The 18,395-nt window shown below is 39.8% G+C and overlaps 1 protein-coding gene across 1 annotated transcript in view; it reads right to left on the minus strand.

Moving 5' to 3' along the window:
- The window catches only part of LOC126473766 (uncharacterized), a 397,370-nt gene that overhangs the window by 20,028 nt on the left and 358,947 nt on the right, over positions 1-18,395 (minus strand). The window contains exon 12 of the mRNA XM_050101025.1: positions 12,268-12,451. Coding sequence (XP_049956982.1) covers positions 12,284-12,451 — 168 coding nt within the window. The 3' untranslated portion in view covers positions 12,268-12,283. The remainder of the gene's footprint in view (positions 1-12,267; positions 12,452-18,395) is intronic.

Below are 18,395 nucleotides of genomic sequence, written 5' to 3' on the forward strand. Positions count from 1 at the left end.
ATACTGGTTCTGCTGCCACTTTCATCAATTCTCAGATGTATCTTCAGTTGGGTTCTCCAATCCTGTCACCTGTCACTAGGCAATTACGGACTTACGATAAACAGAAGATTTCTCTCTTGGGACAATTTGATGCTGAGGTATCTTACAAATCTGTCATTCACACTGTTCCCATATTTGTGGTTGACCATAGTAATGCGGAGAATCTTTTTGGTTTCGATGCCTTTCGCGTTTTTGGGTTCTCCATAGATGACTCTGTCAATATTGTCTCTGATGCTATTTCTTATGCTCAATTGGATTCCTTGTCGACGACATTTTCGTCACTTTTTGCTCCTGGTTTAGGCCGTGCAAATGACTTTGAAGCTCATATCATGCTCAAATCCACTGCTCGGCCTAAGTTTTTTCGGGCTTGGCCCATTCGTATGGCCCTTCATGATCAGGTCAAATGGGAGCTGGATCGTCTCACTGCTTCAGGGGTCTTGCTTCCTGTCACTTCCAGTGAGAGGTCCTCTCCTGTCGTTGTTGTTGCTAAGCCAAATGGTGATATTCGTCTCTGTGGTGATTTCAAAGCCACTGTAAATGCTCAATGCCTTATTGACACTTACCCTATGCCTTGACCTGAAGAATTGTTCACTAAACTTGCTGGAGGCCAGTATTTTTCTAAACTTGACCTGTCAGAAGCTTATCATCAACTTCCTTTCGACACTGCTTCCCAGCAGTTTCTGGTCCTTAACACACCTTTTGACCTCTATCAATACAAACAATTGCCATTTGGGGTTGCCAGTGCCCCTGCTCTGTTTCAGCGATTCTTAGAACAATTATTGCTCACTGTCCCTGGGTGTATAAATTACCAGGACGACATTGTTGTCACTGGCTCCACCACTGACAAACATCTTCAAAATCTCCGCACACTTTTTCATGTCTTACAGACTGCCGGTCTTAAGTGTAATCTTCAGAAATCAAAATTTTTTCAGGCATCTATCATGTACTTGGGGTTTTAACTCTCTCGGGATGGTATTCGTCAGCTTGAGAAAACTGTCACTGCGATTGATGTCCTTCCTCACCCTACATCTGTTAAGGAACTGCAGGCCTTCTTGTGAAAAATAGCATACTATCACAAGTTCTTACCGTCTGCTGCTTCGGTGGCTCAGCCGTTGCATCGCCTGTTGCATAAAAACGTGCCTTTTACTGGTCCGCGTCATGCAATGCGGCTTTCCAGAAATTGAAGACTATGCTGAAACAGGCCCCATGCCTGGCTACTTATCGACCTGGCCAACATCTTGTTCTTGCCACGGACCCCTCTCAATATGGGGTCGGTGCAGTCCTTGCGTACCATTTTTCTGACGCTTCTGAACAACCCATTGCTTATACCTCCAAAACTCTCACAGATGCCCAACAAAAGGATTCTCAAATTGAAAAAGAAGCTTTGGCCATTATTTATGCTCTTCATAAGTTTGGTGTTTTTCTCTATGGATCCAAATTTCATCTTGTTACAGATCACAAACCACTTGTTTCCTTGTTTCATCCATCAACGTCACTTCCCAACAAGGCTGCACACCACCTCCAGCATTGGGCTCTTTACTTGTCTCGTTTCAATTATGAGATTCATTTCCAGCTGACGGCTCAACATGCGAATGCTGATGCACTATCTCACCTTCTCATGGGTTGGGTCCTGATCTGGCATTCGATAGGGACGAACTTTTGTGTTTCCACCTGGATGTTGCTGAGCAGCGGGTTGTGGACGAGGTTCCCCATCACCAGGGACCGGCTAGCGGCTGCTACAGGTTCTGACCCTACCCTCTCCCGGGCTTCCCGGGCTTTAAGCTGTATTCAGAAGGGTTGGTCAGATCATCCGTCTGCTAAGACTTCTGATCCGTTGTGGAACTACTACGCTTTGCGTTATCGCCTCACGGCTAGGGATGGTGTTATCCTCCTTTCCACCAAAAATGCTTCGCTGCGTGTTGTGGTACCTGCATCTTTGCATTCTTCGCTCTTGCGCTTCCTTCACCAAGGGCACTGGGGTGTCTCTCGCACAAAATATCTGGCTCACCGTCATGTGTACTGGCCCGGCATCGACTCTGAAATTGCACACATGGTCACTGCCTGCGGCCCTTGTGCATCACAGGCCGCCGCCCCAAAGTCATCTTTGTCACTGTGGCCTTCGCCTGAGAAGCCCTGGGACTTGCTGACTTCGCGGGACCTTTTTTAGGTACTTATTGGCTTCTCGTTATTGATGCCTACTCTAACTTTCCTTTCATTGTCCGTTGCACGTCGCCTACCACCGCGGCAACCACCAATGCTCTAGCTCGCATTTTCTCTTTGGAAAGCCTTACCTCTATTCTTGTTACTGATAATGGTCCACAATTTTCCTCTTCCAGTTTTGTGGATTTTTGTGCCCATCATGGCGTCATGCATGTCACGGCCCCTCCGTTCCATCCACAGTCAAACACTGAGGCTGAATGACTGGTCCGCACATTTAAGGCTCAGATGAGGAAACTCCTGACTTGTTCTGCTGCTGATGATGCGCTTCTCCAATTTCAGGCTTCTTACCGTTTCACCCCCATGGGCGACCACAGCCTGGCAGAGCTCTTACATGGCTGACAGCCCCACATGCTACTTCATCTTCTGCGGCCGCGGGTGCCTTTGCTTGGCCGGTTCACCACCGATGACCTTGTGTGTGTACGGGGATATGGCAGGTGGCCAAAATGGAGTTCTGGCCACATCTTACGACACCGTGGCCAATGCCTGTATGAAATCCAGATGGACATGGGTGTTGCAGTGCATCATTCGGACCAGCTTCAGCCTCGTGTGCCGGCAATGCCTGTTCCGGATGCCGCTACACCACCTTCAGCTCTACCTGATGCTTGGGATACTGGAATCTCTCATTACTCACAGCACAGTCCTCTCACCATCATATTGGTGCCAGCACAAGAACTGACACCTCCAGGGGACGTGCCCATGCAGGAACCAGATGACCATCATCTGTCGGAGCAACTCTACTCACCTCCTTCTCCTACGGACGCGGACACATCGCCCAAGTCTCCTGTTATAACAACTGGACTTGCCACAATGGGCAGATTGATGCACGGGGCCCCAGCAGATTCAACCCCCACGTCTCCTGTCATCTCGACCCGTTATCATTGGGAACACTTCCGTGCGTACAGGAAGCCTCCTCCTCGAGACTTTACGGCCAGTCAAACAACACCTATGGACGTTAGCAATCGACAGGCCACCTCCATCAACACCTGTGCAAAAACTTCAAAGGGGGGAAAAGTGTTGTGACTTGCTGATCTTTCAAAGTGTAGCTGTGCAGTTACATGCATCCTCTACATGCGGCGCTGTCTACCAGCCATGCAGCCAGCCAGTGCGGCCGCTAGACTCAGACACAGTTATGTTAAAGTGTACACACATCTTACTCTGTTTACTTGATCTGTGACTTTCATGTATTGCATCTTCCTTGAAATATTTTTTTTTTGTTCAACTTGAAGTTATAACAGAAGCCTTTGCTATATGGAACTGCTTTATGTTAAATGAGCTTCTTTGTGTCTTGGGGACAATTACTTGACTACAGGTGACATATGACTGACATGTTGTGCCAGTGGACTTCATATCAATTAGTTACTGCATAGTGGTGAGATATCTAACTTTTGGTATACTGGCATGTTAGTAGCACATGTGAATTGCATGAATTGTGTTTTATTCATCACATGATGTACATTTGCAATCCATTTGGTTGTGTACAGGAGACATGTCAAAAATTTATAATACAGCTACAATGATTTTTACATTAACAAACAATAGCACTACAATAAATAATAACACTATAAGGATATTTCTTGGAATATGTAACACATTGTATCCAACTCAAGTTTCCAGCTTGTCCTGCATGAATTCATCCATTGAGTAACAATACTTCAGTGTCAGTACTTCATATAGCTTTCTTTTAAGTGAACCTAAATTTATCTACATCAACTTGTTGCCTTTTAATTCACTACAAATTTTCATTCCCATGTATTGAGATCCCTGGGCATACAGTCTGAGGTGGTGGGTGGGTAGCATAAAATTTTCTTTGTTTCTAGTATCATGCGAATAGACAAAATGGTTTCCATCAAATAATTCCTGTCCGGTGTACAAAAATATAATAATCTCATACATGTATAAGTGACTGACTGAAGCTAGGCATCGTCTATAGTGATACTGAAGTAGAATAACTTTATTTTCATCTACTTGCACATTTTCATTCTTTAGATTAACTAAAATTAGTATTTTTTTTCTGTGCTTTGTGTGAAGAATACACACTGCTGTTCCATATAGAGCCAAAGTACTGACAGTTCACCACAGATACGGTTCCTCATGAGCTCTTTTGCTTGATGTCCATACTATAACTAATAAATGGGTTAAATGAACATTGTACAGTGTAGTAAGATGACACAGATTGATGATTTTGCTTTTATGGTGCTGGAATTTTGATAGTGATCAAATGAGTTGTTGAGTAAATTAAGTTGAAATTGAAAATCATGTGGAGGAAGTTCATGCAAAAGATGTGTTCAGCATTATTTTTATAAAAAGTTGTGTGATTTAAATGGATCTTACATGTAGAAGCAGGCCTTTACTTTTTGACTAGTGAATTACTAGAGCTTAATCATTCAGAATAATTAGATGTATATGGATCAAAACATCTTAGTACTAGTGTTTATGCTAGCTGTGGTTGTTCTTTTACATTCGAATGTACTCAAGTGAGACATAGTACAGTTATTTCTTAAGATAATATAGTAGCTCCTTATATCAGTTTTTTAAATTTCAATCCAACATTCAAATAAGCCAAATGAACGAGAATACATGGTGGAACCTAGTTCATTTGTAGTGTGTGTGTTATAAGGCACTACTTCATTTGCTGGAGTGTGGCTAGTGTGTTTAGGATAAATTTTTGTGCGTATCTATTAATATCAGTGAACTCCTTGAGTTAACTGTATGGACAGATAATTTGAACATTTGGTAATTTAATATTGTTTACAGTGAGTAGATGTATTATTTCTTTTTACTGTAAGCTGTAGTTAAACCTCATAGTAAAATTTAGAAGAAGGCTTTTGATTTGTTTCCCATACCAGAGGTGTATTATTTACTGCACTTTGTATGTATTGGATGGCTCTTGACTGAAAATTAGTTTTTACATTTCATTGTGTATTATTTGTTATTTCGAAAACCAGAAGAGATACTCCAAATTTGCTGGCATAAAACTTAGCACCCAATGTAACTAGTATCTTGTATGTGTGCTTTAAGATTATGTATGGTTTTTTTCATAGTATGATGATTTCTACATTTACTTTGATAGTACGCCATTCTTTATTTGTTATATGAATGTTATTTTAAGGCATACAACTTGCAGTTTTCCCATGTATTGTTACTTTGTCTTCTTATATGGACTGACATGTTCCTAGATGATGAACAACAAACTTCCTGCCAGATTTGTTATTTCTACACTTTGTTGGTACACTTTGCTGGTGTGTAATAGGTGTGGTATAAATTGATACCGTAAAGTTTTCACTGATATTTTGCTGTACTGGCATTTTTACAGTGATGTACTCAGGTTGAGGCAGTGATATTTTATCAGATGATCTAGCTAGTTTCTATAGCCTTTTTCCAGTTGAGGCTATAGTGCAGTTAACCTTGATGTAGATGTAGGATTTGATTGTTTATTTGATTCAAGATTCATTTGAACTCAAGGTTGTTATTGTTCCCTTACAGGTTAGGCATTGCGATGAGACTGACTTGCACCCACAATGGAGTGGGACGAGCTTGGACATTTTTTCAGTGACACAGTTTCTTATGGTGCTGAGGTGGACAGATCTCCAACGTTAGTTCTGCCAAAATCAGTGGGTGATGGGAGTACGTATGGTGTTAATGGAGGAAAACAGCTCTGCTCATATCAAACTGGAATTACATATAATCTGAAGCCATTTAAATCAGGGGTCATTTATTTACATTTCTTTTTAGAGGCACATAAAAGTAAAAAACACAAATTTTTATTTTCTTTTAGTAATTTGTGGTATTATAATAAACTTACTCCCAAAGGATAGGATTAAAACTCTTAAAATTGTTGTCTGGCTTTTGGTTGGTAGTTCAATGATTCTGGACTATGAAAGTTAACATTACTCTCTTACTGAACAACTGACTGACAAAAGACATTTTGTTTTGTGCATAAACATGACATTTAATATTTCTTGTTATTTACATAACTGACAAATTTGATAAATTTAACTATGTGTAAATTTCCTCCCCATGATAACTCTACAGACTCCAATTGTAACACAGTCTTCCCTAGTTTTTTTAAGCCCCTATCCAAGCAACAAGCATTCTAATGAAATGTCTGGTTTGTTGCCCTTTCATAAGCCCTGCAAGCCACACTTCTTACAGAAGGAAGGATGATGTATATGTTGGCCCACCAGTCTGGGGATACTGAGGATTTTTTGTAAAATTTTATTTCAAACTTCGTTTTCCATTGAATCTGTCAAGTACTCTCCAAGTGTAAGTTCACCAGTGCCTGTGTACTGTTCAAGCCTGCCGTTCACGACAGAGGCATGACATTTTTCCAGCATCTCTGCTAAATAGACTGTCATGCCAACACCAACATTTTAGCCAATAGAGAACATGGAAGGTGCATCACATATGTGACTGCTGGAGGGTCTTGGAGGACTGAGCACAGTGGCTTCACACTCTAAGCTCCCAGCTTTGAGACAGGAGACACTCTTCTACTATCATACCCTTCGTACAGATCAGATGGTCCTCAGGGTGAACCCTTTCCATATTCCACAAATATTTTGCTTACCTCCTTTCTGAGGCTCACCCATCCCGCTCTGCATCCTGTACTTAAGGTTCACTGCTGAAAGATCTGAACAAGAAGTATTTCTGTCCCATATGCAACCAAAAAAATTATGGTTTCTTCTGTCAACATCCATATTATAAGTAATTATAATGTTTTAACTATTACCTTGAAAACCAGTTCCATGATTACTATTTTTGTTTATTTGTAGGTACATGTTTGTGGTTGTGGTATACATTGAAATCTTTATACCATAGTACTTTAGCATGCTGTATGAGGGGCAAAAAGAAAATGGCACAGCCCATTGATTAAGTGATGTATTGTGCAGTAATTCATTTTCTGCATTTGAATGGGAACAACACTGCAACAGTTCATGCCAAGTTGGTGGAAGTGTATTGCATCAGAGCACAATTGTATGACGGTAGTCAGATGGCCCAGATTCTTCCAGTCTGCTCCAAGTCTGAATGACAGAGAACAAAGTGGCAGCCCACCCCTCTGTGAAGAACTGGGAATTGCAAGAGAAGAGGAAGCTGTGGTGCTGAAAGACCAGTGTATCATAATTGGAGTGATAGTGGAAAATGTGAAAATCAGTTCAGTGAGGTGGCTTAATACAGCTGTCAGGAATTTGAAAAATTGTATGTTCACCATCAGTCATACAAATTTCTTATTTATTTCCTACTGGTTTCTGTCACAGTGACCATCTTTACAGGAAGGAAAAAGATGTACATTTAAGGTATATGTAATTCAACACCTTGAGTTACCACATTCATAATAATTCTGTTGAATCATAGACAAATCAATTTTGTTTTGGTATAAAAATAGTGGCCTGTTATACATGGTTCTATAAACATTTTATGACTCTGATGGTTTTCAGTTTATCTAATGGAAAGTTGAACTGCATATCCATCTAAAGTTCAGCATTTTTTCTTCCTGTGAAGGTGGTCGGTACAAACAATACCAGTAGAAAATGCTGAATAAAGTTCTATAGTTGATGGCAAACATGCAGTTCTTCAAAGTGAAAAGCAATTATAGATCAATTTTCCACATGTTGCACAACGTTTAAAACGTGACAAAGTTTACCACCCTCTGGATTTTACAATTACTCACACTCATTCAAAAGGACTGTCAACTGGATGCAGCTGTGTCAGGTCAGTCCTGATGACTTCCTTAGCTTTATATGAAGGTAGTATCTGTTCCCAAAAGAACACATACCATTGATGACGGTGCAGCTTCTCTAGAATGAGATGTCCCCGCAGGGACTTATCCCTTGCATGCTCCCCATGAGACCCACATTCCCAACGTGTCCACACCACTACATTCATAGTACGCCTAATAGATGTTTGCCCATCACACTCATTACTCGTGGCAGATTAATCTACCAAGTCCCATACGAGTTGGGGCATAGTCTGTGCATTCATGGGGAGTGTGCAAGGGATAAGTCCCTGCAGGTGCACTGTCCTCTGTGCCCTCGGTGGCTCAGATGGATAGAGCATCTACCATGTAAGCAGGAGATCCCGAGTTCGAGTCCCGGTCGGGGCACACATTTTCAACGCGTCTCCAATGATGTATATCAATGCCTGTTTGCAGCTTGGGTGTTGATTTAATTATCATCTCATTCTAGAGAATCTGCACCGTCATCAATGGTATCTATTCTTTCAGGAACAGATACTACCTTCATATACAGTTAAACTATGGCTACCTGGCCATTGACCTTGTGTGAATGCACACACTATGCCCCAACTCATTGCTCCGCTATGGAATCATCTTTTGGGGAAATTCAACTCACAGCACAAATATATTTAAACTACAAAAAAGAGCACTGAGGATAATCTGTGGCCTCAAAAAGCTGGAATCCTGTAAATGTCAATTTATAAAACTTAATGTTCTAAGCATCCCATCCCTATTCATTCAAGAAACAATCCTATTCACCAGGGAATACCTCTTAAGAACAGGAAAATTAATCCGAAACAATCATATACATGCTCATTATACCAGAGGGCAATCTAATATCCATCAAATTTTTTCAAGGACATCATCATACCAAAAATATATAACTCATCTGGGTGTCGTATTACACAATAAAATTCCAGAACAAATAAAAACTGCTCCAGATCCAATATTTAAAAATAAACTAAAGGAATTTCTGACAAAGCACTGTTTCTATTCAGTACAAGAATTCCTGGAAATGAAAAATTATAAAGTTCCTTTGTAAAATACTGTGGTTAGAGTAAAACATTCTGTAGGCAAAATAATAACCTAATTTCTACTATACACAACTATGTTTCAGTTTCACTTCCCAAAATTTTTCAACTCGCTTTTGAATGTACAAGTACACATTCTATTAGTATTAAAACTTAATTGTCTGTGAAATCTCAATGTTAATTTCATGTTTAATGTAGTTTTTAAATGACATTGTCCTTCTGTTGTGTTTCCAGTTGACATTTTCACTATTCTGTAATCTCAGTGATTATTTGTGTAAATTTAAAGTAGCACTACATTGCCTACATGCTTCTTAGTTCCCCATGTAAATTGTTTGTATTCTCTGTATGTGAAGTTACTATATTCATCAATGAACAATTTTGTGTACATTTTTTAAATGGCAGTCCATTGCCTATTTTTTTTCTCCAAACTACATATTTGTTAAGAAAAATGACTTGTCCTATATCATGTGTACTTTGTACAATATGTGATCCACAGGATAAATAAATAAATAAATATGGGACTTGGTAGATTAATCTGTCACGAGTCATGAGTGTGATGGGCAAACATCTATTAGGCACACTACAAATGTAGTGGTGTGGACATGCTGGGAATGTGGGTCTCATGGGGAGCATGCAAGGGATAAGTCCCTGCATGTGTACTATCCTCAGTGCCCTCAGTGGCTCAGATGGATAGAGCATCTGCCATGTAAGCAGGAGATCCCGGGTTCGAGTCCCGGTCGGGGCACACATTTTTAACATGTCCCCAATGATGTATATCAACGCCTGCTTGCAGCTAGGGTGTCAATTTAGTTATCGTCTCACTTCCTTTGCTGCCTAGTCACCATGGATGAGGGTGTCACTATAACCCGAGGTAAAGGAGAAAAGCAAACAGTGGAAACATGTGGATCCAAAGGACAAAGATCAAACCACCATCAGGCACAGTTATACTGAGTGTCTCTTTGAGACTGCTGTACTGTGGTGTTAACATATTATGTTTGTTAGGATGCAAACCATCACAGGAGCATATTACCAAAATCTCTTCTGAGATAACAGGAGGCTGCCAAGACAATGCATTGTGGGAAATTGTCCAAGGGAGTGTTAATGGTCCATGCCAACAACCCAGCTCATTCTGCACAGGACAGTATCACACCTACTGATTTGTTGGGCTATCAAATTTTGAATCACCCCTTGTATTCTCCTGATATGGCACTCAGCAACTTCTTCTTTCCTTGGATGAAGATACCACTGTGTGGAAAAAGCACTTCCAGAATTATGAGGCGATGAGTTTTGAGGCAGAACATTTACTGAACAGCCAGAATGCAGAGTTCTACATCTCTTCCAAGTTATCCATGGTTGTTAAAAGTGTCAGATTGAAGGATGAAAATGTAGAGACACACTAACATCTTCAGTATATTTCATGGCAACAACTAGAGTTTTTTGAGGTAATAATTCAAACTTCATGACTACCCCTCATACTCCAGTCTTGCCCCACCCCACTTTTCTCCACTGATAAACATAAATTTCTTAAAGTTCATTTGCCCCTCACCTTTGCTACCCCTTAGACTGCAGCCACCAGGTAAGTGTGTACATTTTTCCATCCTTACACTGTCATTTCAAATGCACTTTCAGTCTTTGTGTTTAAGAGAATTGTGTCCTTTTGTGGGAGAGTAAACACTGTGTAATGTGGACAGATTTGTTTGCTAACTATCCAGAAAAAGGACTAAATAATGGAAATTGAGCAATTTATGTTGTTCATTGTGTATCTTGTATTAACACAGTACTCTGCTGTCGCTGCTTACCTCGGCTGCTCTATCAAAATCTGGCAGTGGTTTTGACTGCATTAATTCTTAATGATGCTGCAAGATTCTATGTCATCAAAACTCAAGGGATGGTTCATTATTGCGTGCCAGAAGCAGCTCATGCCCATTTAATCTGACCTAGGCCTTCCCGTAAGCAGCATAAGGACCAATTGTAGCATTTGTGCACATATGTAGTGTCCATTGGTTTGTGTTTCCTTTAGGTTCATACCCTTATGTCAGCAGAAAAAACCTCCTGTTAGCTAAGCATTTTATGCTACTATGGAGCAAATCTATGCAAGAATGACTCATTTTCACCTCCCTGTGCAATTAGAAGCAGCTGCCTCACTGAAATTGATTTATAATTAAGAGTGCTATGATTTCCATTTCTTCCAGTTTGATATATTCTGTACCAGACTGTTCAACTTATGTGTAAAGAAATAACAGCAAACTGCAGTTTTTCTATCAACATTCGTTTGAAGTGGCCACAGGATATTTTTCTTTCATCTCCACAAGTTAAACAGACTGCAGATTGTGAAATATTGTTGACAAATATATTATTTCAATAATACTGCTCTCAACACCAGAGGCCTATTCTTCACTATGCCCTGAATATTTTTCTGATATTCCTAGAAATGTTCTGTTTGTTAACAGAGAAATATAAAAAAAAATATTTTGGGTTTCACCTGTACACATAAGGTAATAGTGAACGAGCAACAACAGATCCACAATAATCATCACATATTAATGGTGCAGTATGTATACCATGTGAAACAGCAAAACACTTTATGGAGAAAGCAATAGGCTTAGTGTCATCAGCAAGGCATGGTGGTTACATTCAAAGACAGTGAACATATAAAATGATATGCTTTTGTTAAAGAAAGTTCTGGTAGAATGTAAATAAAGGTGACCAATCACCAAATAGTAAAAGTGTTTGAATAGTCAAGACAATATAGTTCCGAAAATGTTTTTGAAATCACATAATTAGATATGAAAAACAGTAGTTTTCAATTATTTGTATTACTCTGGTCATGTACAAGTCAAGGCAAGTCACTAGAGAAGCATTACACATACTCTACTTGTTTGCTCACAATATCTCTTTTTCCTCTTAGTTACATAATATTTCTACAACTGCACCCCAGCTGCACTCTCACATGTAAATCATGCTGGGATATAATTCAGTACATAGGCTTTGCACTGAGGGTGTATAGGAGCTAATGAACAGCACAGCAATGACAGTCATGCAGATTTGAGAGAGTGAATGAGAACCACACTATATGTGATTGTTTTTAAAGTTTTGTGTGCTAGCTCTCTCCTTTTGCAATTAAAAAATATTTGAAAGGTTACAAAATGATTAGTCCCACTTTTACAGACTTTTGGTTTGCTTCTACATTCTGTAGAACTGTGTTATGTCAGTCATTTTGTCTGATAAAGACACGTACTTAGAACTTACCTTTATTATTCTATTTTCATGTGATGACAACAGCCTTGTGTACACACGGACCACCAGGGCCCTCAAGAAGTGCTGGCCAGAGATATGTTCTGATCTGATCATTTTCTGGATTTGACAAATGAAAGCGCACATGCATGTCCTTCCTTACAACACGTTGCTCATATTCCAGAACGTATGGTGGCGACTGGTAACATACAAAACATGGATTGAAGAATTAGGTACTGTATATAATTACGTATGTTTGTTATAATTGAGTCTTATTTTAAAAAGTCTGGTTCTGTGGCTGAAGTCACCAAAGATTTTATTTTTGTAATAAAAATCCCTAGAGAAAAGTTCTCTAAATAGATAATGTAAGAAACAAATCTATATAGAAAAATGTTAGATTTAATAAACTACATGAAAGGAGTAAGCATGTTGTTATTGTAAAGTGTAAATGTAAACAGTATTGCTGTGATGATATTTTACAATCATGTAATGGAAATGCTGCATATTGGTTAGCTTACACAAAATCTTATGTTTACCCACTTTTAACAGGGATTCCTTTGTTCCTCACAAAGCTATTAAGGAACTAGGTGAAAATGTATTTTGCATGGATTAGGAGATAAAATGCTCTGACTCCCACATCATGGGAAAAAGCAGAAGAGGATCAAAATGATAGAATCAGCTTTGTTGAGGGAATCCCAAGATTCAAACATTTATGATTTCAGTAGCTTTTGTGCATCAGCCAACTTGCTGCCAAATTTTGAGCAGGTGTTACTTCTAACTATGTAGCTATATTTCCTGTTTGTACTTGTAAAGCCCACTATATTCTGTCTATACAAGTTTTCATTCAGGCTTAATGGTGGTGAGCCAATGGCCTTGCAGCAGTGGTAACACTGGTTCCCATCAGATCATCAAAGTTAAGCACTGTTGAGCTTGGCCAGCACTTCGAGGGGTGACTGTCTGGTCTGCTGAGCACGTCTAGCAAGCAGGGTGCATTCAGCCCTTATGAGGAAAATTGAGGAGCTAATTGATTGAGAAGTAGCAGCTCCAGTCACAAAAACTGACAATGGCTGGGAGAGCAGTGTGCTGACCACATGCCCCTCCATATCTGCATCCAGGGACGCCTGTTGGCAGAGTATGACACAGTCAGTACCATTGGACCTTCCAAGGCCTGTTTGGATGGAGTTCAGTTTAGTTTTAGTGGTGGTCTCGTGTGGTCATGAAGGGCAAACAGATGATCACAGCCATAATCAATTAACTGCATGTTCTTATTCTTACTACGATACACACAAGCATGTGCTCAAGGCCCTGACTACCTACTGATATAAACCTGTTGCTGTAGTGTATCAGATTGTTCACCTCTTTCTTGCCATCAGATGGAAGATGTTAGCATGTAGGGAATTTTTACTGTATGTGCACTGGGTTTGTCAATGTTCAGAGTTGGAGTGAGACAAGCAAGCCCAGAACATTGCCAACTGAACATCTCCACCTGCTGTGAAGTGGTTGTTTATGCTTTTGTGGTGTGGTTTGGTGAGATTTTGGAATGCAGATAACAAGAGGAGTTGTCAACAATGACAACAGGCAGCAACAGTTGAAAGAAGCTGAAGAGAAATGCCATTTTTGTATGTTCTGTTCTGAGATTCACTTCCAATATGTTGTTCAGAATAATAACAGATTTGCCACCTAATGTTGTATATGTTTAACATGAGAATAAATGAATACAGAATATTTCTCTAAAAAAGGCATTTACATCATTTCATAGTGAGTTGACATAGATATGAGCTCTCTTGCAGCCCTCAATGCCCTGCAGGTGGTGAAGAAGTCCCGTGATAGAATTAGTGGCACTGCATAGCAGGTTGACTGGATCAAGGAAACATGAAGGGCAACCATAAATCTTAAATAAGGTGGAAGTATGAGGGTGAGTCAAATGAAAACCTCAAATATTTTTAAAATTATTATTTGTTGCGCAGAAGTGGTACAAAGCTGTATCACTTTTCAACATAATCTCCCCCACGCTCAATGCAAGTCCTCCAGCGCTTACATTTAAAGTGTATAAATTCCTTTAAAAAAAATTCTTTTGGTAGTCCATGCAACCACTCATGCATCGCATGGTGTACCTCTTCATCAGAATGGAACTTCTTTCCTCCCATTGCGTCTTTGAGTGGTCCAAACATATGGAAATCACTTGGGGCAAGGTCTGGTGAGTACGGTGGATGAGGAAGACATTCAAAATGCATGTATGTGATTGTTGCAACTGTTGTAGAGCCAGTGTGGGGCCTTGCATTGTCATGTTGCAAAAGGACACCTGCCGACAGCAATCTACGTTGCTTTGATTTGATTGCAGGCTGCAGATGATTTTTTAGGATAGCTGTGTATGATGCACTGGTGACAGTGTAAAGCTCCAAAATGACACTTTTTTCATCCCAAAAGAGAGTCAATATAATCTTCCCTGCTGATGGTTCAGTTCAAAACTTCTTTGGTGTTGGTGATGAGGAATGGCGCCATTCCTTGCTCGTTCTCTTCGTTTCTGGTTGGTGGAAGTGAACCCATGTTTCATCCCCAGTAACAATTCTTGCAAGGAAGCCTTCACCTTCTTGTTCATAGTGCCATAGAAGTTCTTCACAAGCATTAACACGTCATTCTCTCATTTCAGGAGTCAGCTGTCGTGGCACCCATCTTGTAGACACTGGAGCACATCATACACAATGTGGTGTGCAGACTCATGACTAATCTGTAAACATGCTGCAATGTCATACAGTGTCACTTGGTGGTTTTCCTTCACTATGGCTTCAACTGCAGCAATGTTCTGTGGAGTCACAACTCGTTGTGCCTGACCTGGACGAGGAGCATTTTCCACTGAAGTCCAACTATTTGCGAACTTCCTACTCCATTCGTAGACTTGCTGCTGTGACAAACATGCATCACCACACTGTACCTTCATTCTTTGATGAATTCCAATAGGTTTCACACCTTCACTACTCAAAAACTGAATGCCAGAATGCTGTTCTTCCCTAGTGCAAATCGCAAGTGGGGCGGCCATCTTCATACTGGTACTGTGACGATATGTTTGCACCTGCACTATGCCGCCACCTACAGGCCATTCTGCATGCTGTTTGTAGCATGCTTACCATCACATTATCACAGGTGGTAACAATTTTATGCTCAGGAAGCATTACAGGGCTTTGACTGCATCAACTCAAAGAAACCGAAAGTGATAAAACATAACTAAATAATTGGGAAAGTTGTTGACATTGTTCAGAACTATTGGAAGCATGATTTAAATCCAAACCATTTGAACTGATATTTATCACTTTTACTCTCTGACTGTACAGTTTTTCTGTTCCACTAAAGCTCAAATTGAATGAAATAATTGTTTGAAATAAAAAGGTATTATTGTGAAGTACACTAAAGTCAAGCTATGCCCATTTACATGTAATAAGATTATTATATCTAAAAAGGAATCAATTTTCATTTTATAGGCTGTACATGCTACTTCAGCTTGTGTTTAAGCTGTAATACATCTATGGTACCATGAGATTTCTAGGTCCAATATCATTTCATTGAAGGGGAGTGGTGCAGTAACATTCACACGTTCATGTACACTCTGGAATTGCTCTTATACCTCACTTATATCATAATACAAAATAAGTTTAAAATTAGCACTACCTACTGCCATACTCATATTTGACTCAAAAAGAACACCAGATTGATGTGGAATGATTATGAAAGACAAACAAAACTCAAAATAAAAACTAGTAATACAAACATAAACAAGAGTCATTATCCTTAGGTTAACATCTCCACGATCATTTTGAGCAGCCTGCTGGAGAAATGACTGGGTTTCAAGCCTTTATATGCTTTCATAATTCCTGTAATTTCTTAGCTGAGAGCTAAGTCTCTGATGTATTCATTGCTGCTGCCTCTTGAAGATGTTGCAAGGTCAAACAGCAAGGTCATTGGCCTTCCATAAGGGCTGAACCACATGCTGGTGTTGACCTTCCTGTTGTAAGTATTGATTACATATGGTATGTATGTGCTACAAAAGGCATGCTTGTTGCCAACATAATGGCTTATCACTTTGTGACAGTTCAATTAAGTCTTTACACATGACCATTCCACTCGGTATGAACTGATTTTGTCCTTAGATTGTCAATTTTCAATGATCTGCATACTTCCTGTAGGAATCCAAAAGTAAAATTGAACCTTGGTCACCAACTATAGAAGATGGTGACCCATATTTCAAAATACAGTCTTTAACAAAGACGTGTACCACATTTTAGCACTTTGGTTCAAGATTGTCATTAATAGATATCTTGAAGTGATTCAGAATAGTCAAGATGCAACATTTCATACTGAAACATTGAGGTGCCGCTACCATCTGTATAAAGATGGACCTTTCTTTTTGTGTGCCTCATTCTGCTTATTACATGAATCACAATGTGAAACCTAACTGTATCTACTTTCCAGTTGGCCAACAATAAATTTAGGTTATTTGTAGATTAGTTTCTATTTTGCCACTGTGTCCTATTGAAGCACCATCATACCAGTCTTTTAACACTCATTCTCACGGGCTTTCAGGTACAACTACATGGCTCCCCTTACCAGTGCTTTTGTAAAATATTCCATCAACAACTTTGAATTTAGGTTCTAGTTTTCAAGATTGACCCTGTTGTTGACCTTTTTCATATTAATTAATTTCTATTCTTTGCTATTTTGAGACATACTCTGGCTGGCTTTCCTACTTAATCCATCTGTATTGTTTTTAGTTTTCCAGGTCAATGAACTACCTAGAACAGCTACTCACTTAAATGCAATGCCCACCAAGCTCATTGCTGCCAGTATCTTTCAGTTTAGTAATCACTTCAGCACTGCATGATCTATTACTACAGTAAAATCTCAGATAAATAACAAACGTCAATTGTAGTTTATACCATAGACAAGTGCAAATAACTCCTTTTCTGTTATTGAGTAATTGCCTTCAGCTCTGTTCAGAAGCCAAGACGTAAATGAAATTGGATGCTCTTCTTATCAATTTCTTGTGGTAAGACTGCCCCCCACAGCAGAATTACTAGCATCACTAGCTCAGATGAAGGGCTTTAGGGTTTTCTGAAGTCTGGCTAAGCTAATATAGGAGACATGGTCAAGGCTGTCTTTAGTGTTTCCATTAATCATGATTATTCAAAATTTCAGTTATGAACTGTTTATTTTCCATAGTGTATGTTGACACTACATTGAAAACACATATGAGTTGCTAATAATACTAACATCAGAAATGCATATGGACAGATTCTCCCTAAATCTCTGCACACTGTTCTACCCTATTACTGCGGAAATTGATAATTAGTCATTCCGTGCAGCAGTTGTAGTGTTCTTATGAGAAAGACAACTTCCCCCACCATGAGTGATACTCACTTTTCAGTTTGCAGGCAGACTACATCTACCCTACGTTTCCTGTCCAGTTCTCTTATGAAAGTAGACAAAATAACTTCAATGAGCTCTTGTTTGTGTAGTGGAGTTATTTTCAGTTTATTAAGTGAGTACTTAGTTGCAGTTGTCAAGTGAGCTTTTGTGTAAAATATAAACTAAAAGCAAACTAAACTCCATCTGAACAGGCCACGAAGGCCCGACAGTATTGACCGGCCGCCATGTCATCCTCAGCCCACAGGTGTCACTAGATGTGGAGATGGAGGGGCACGTGTTCAGCACACCGCTCTTTCGGCCATATGTCAGTTTACAAGACTGGGGCCACTACTTCTCAATCAAGTAGCTCCTCAGTTTGCCTCACAAGAGCTGAGTGCACCCCACTTGCCAACAGTGCTTGGCAGACCGGATGGTCACCTATCCAAGTGCTAGCCCAGCCCGACAGCACTTAACTTTGATGATCTGACAGGAACCAGTGTTACCACTGCCGCAAGGCCATTGGTGTAAAATATAAACTAGGTTCCTACAAATAGTACCTGAGAAGTTCTTAATTTATAAGTGTGATATGGTCAGCAATGTATCTAGTGTTGGGAAAGGAATTGGCTTGGTAAATATGGTATCTTGAAACTGCCAGAGTAACGGTTTAAGTTGTAACTGTGGCTGGGCATCCTGCATTGACTTGTTGTAAATTGATGTTGGTGTGTCTGATTTTTGATTTGGAGTTT

The sequence above is a fragment of the Schistocerca serialis genome, chromosome 4 (genome assembly GCF_023864345.2).
Source record: "Schistocerca serialis cubense isolate TAMUIC-IGC-003099 chromosome 4, iqSchSeri2.2, whole genome shotgun sequence".
NCBI classification, from domain to species: domain Eukaryota; kingdom Metazoa; phylum Arthropoda; class Insecta; order Orthoptera; family Acrididae; genus Schistocerca; species Schistocerca serialis.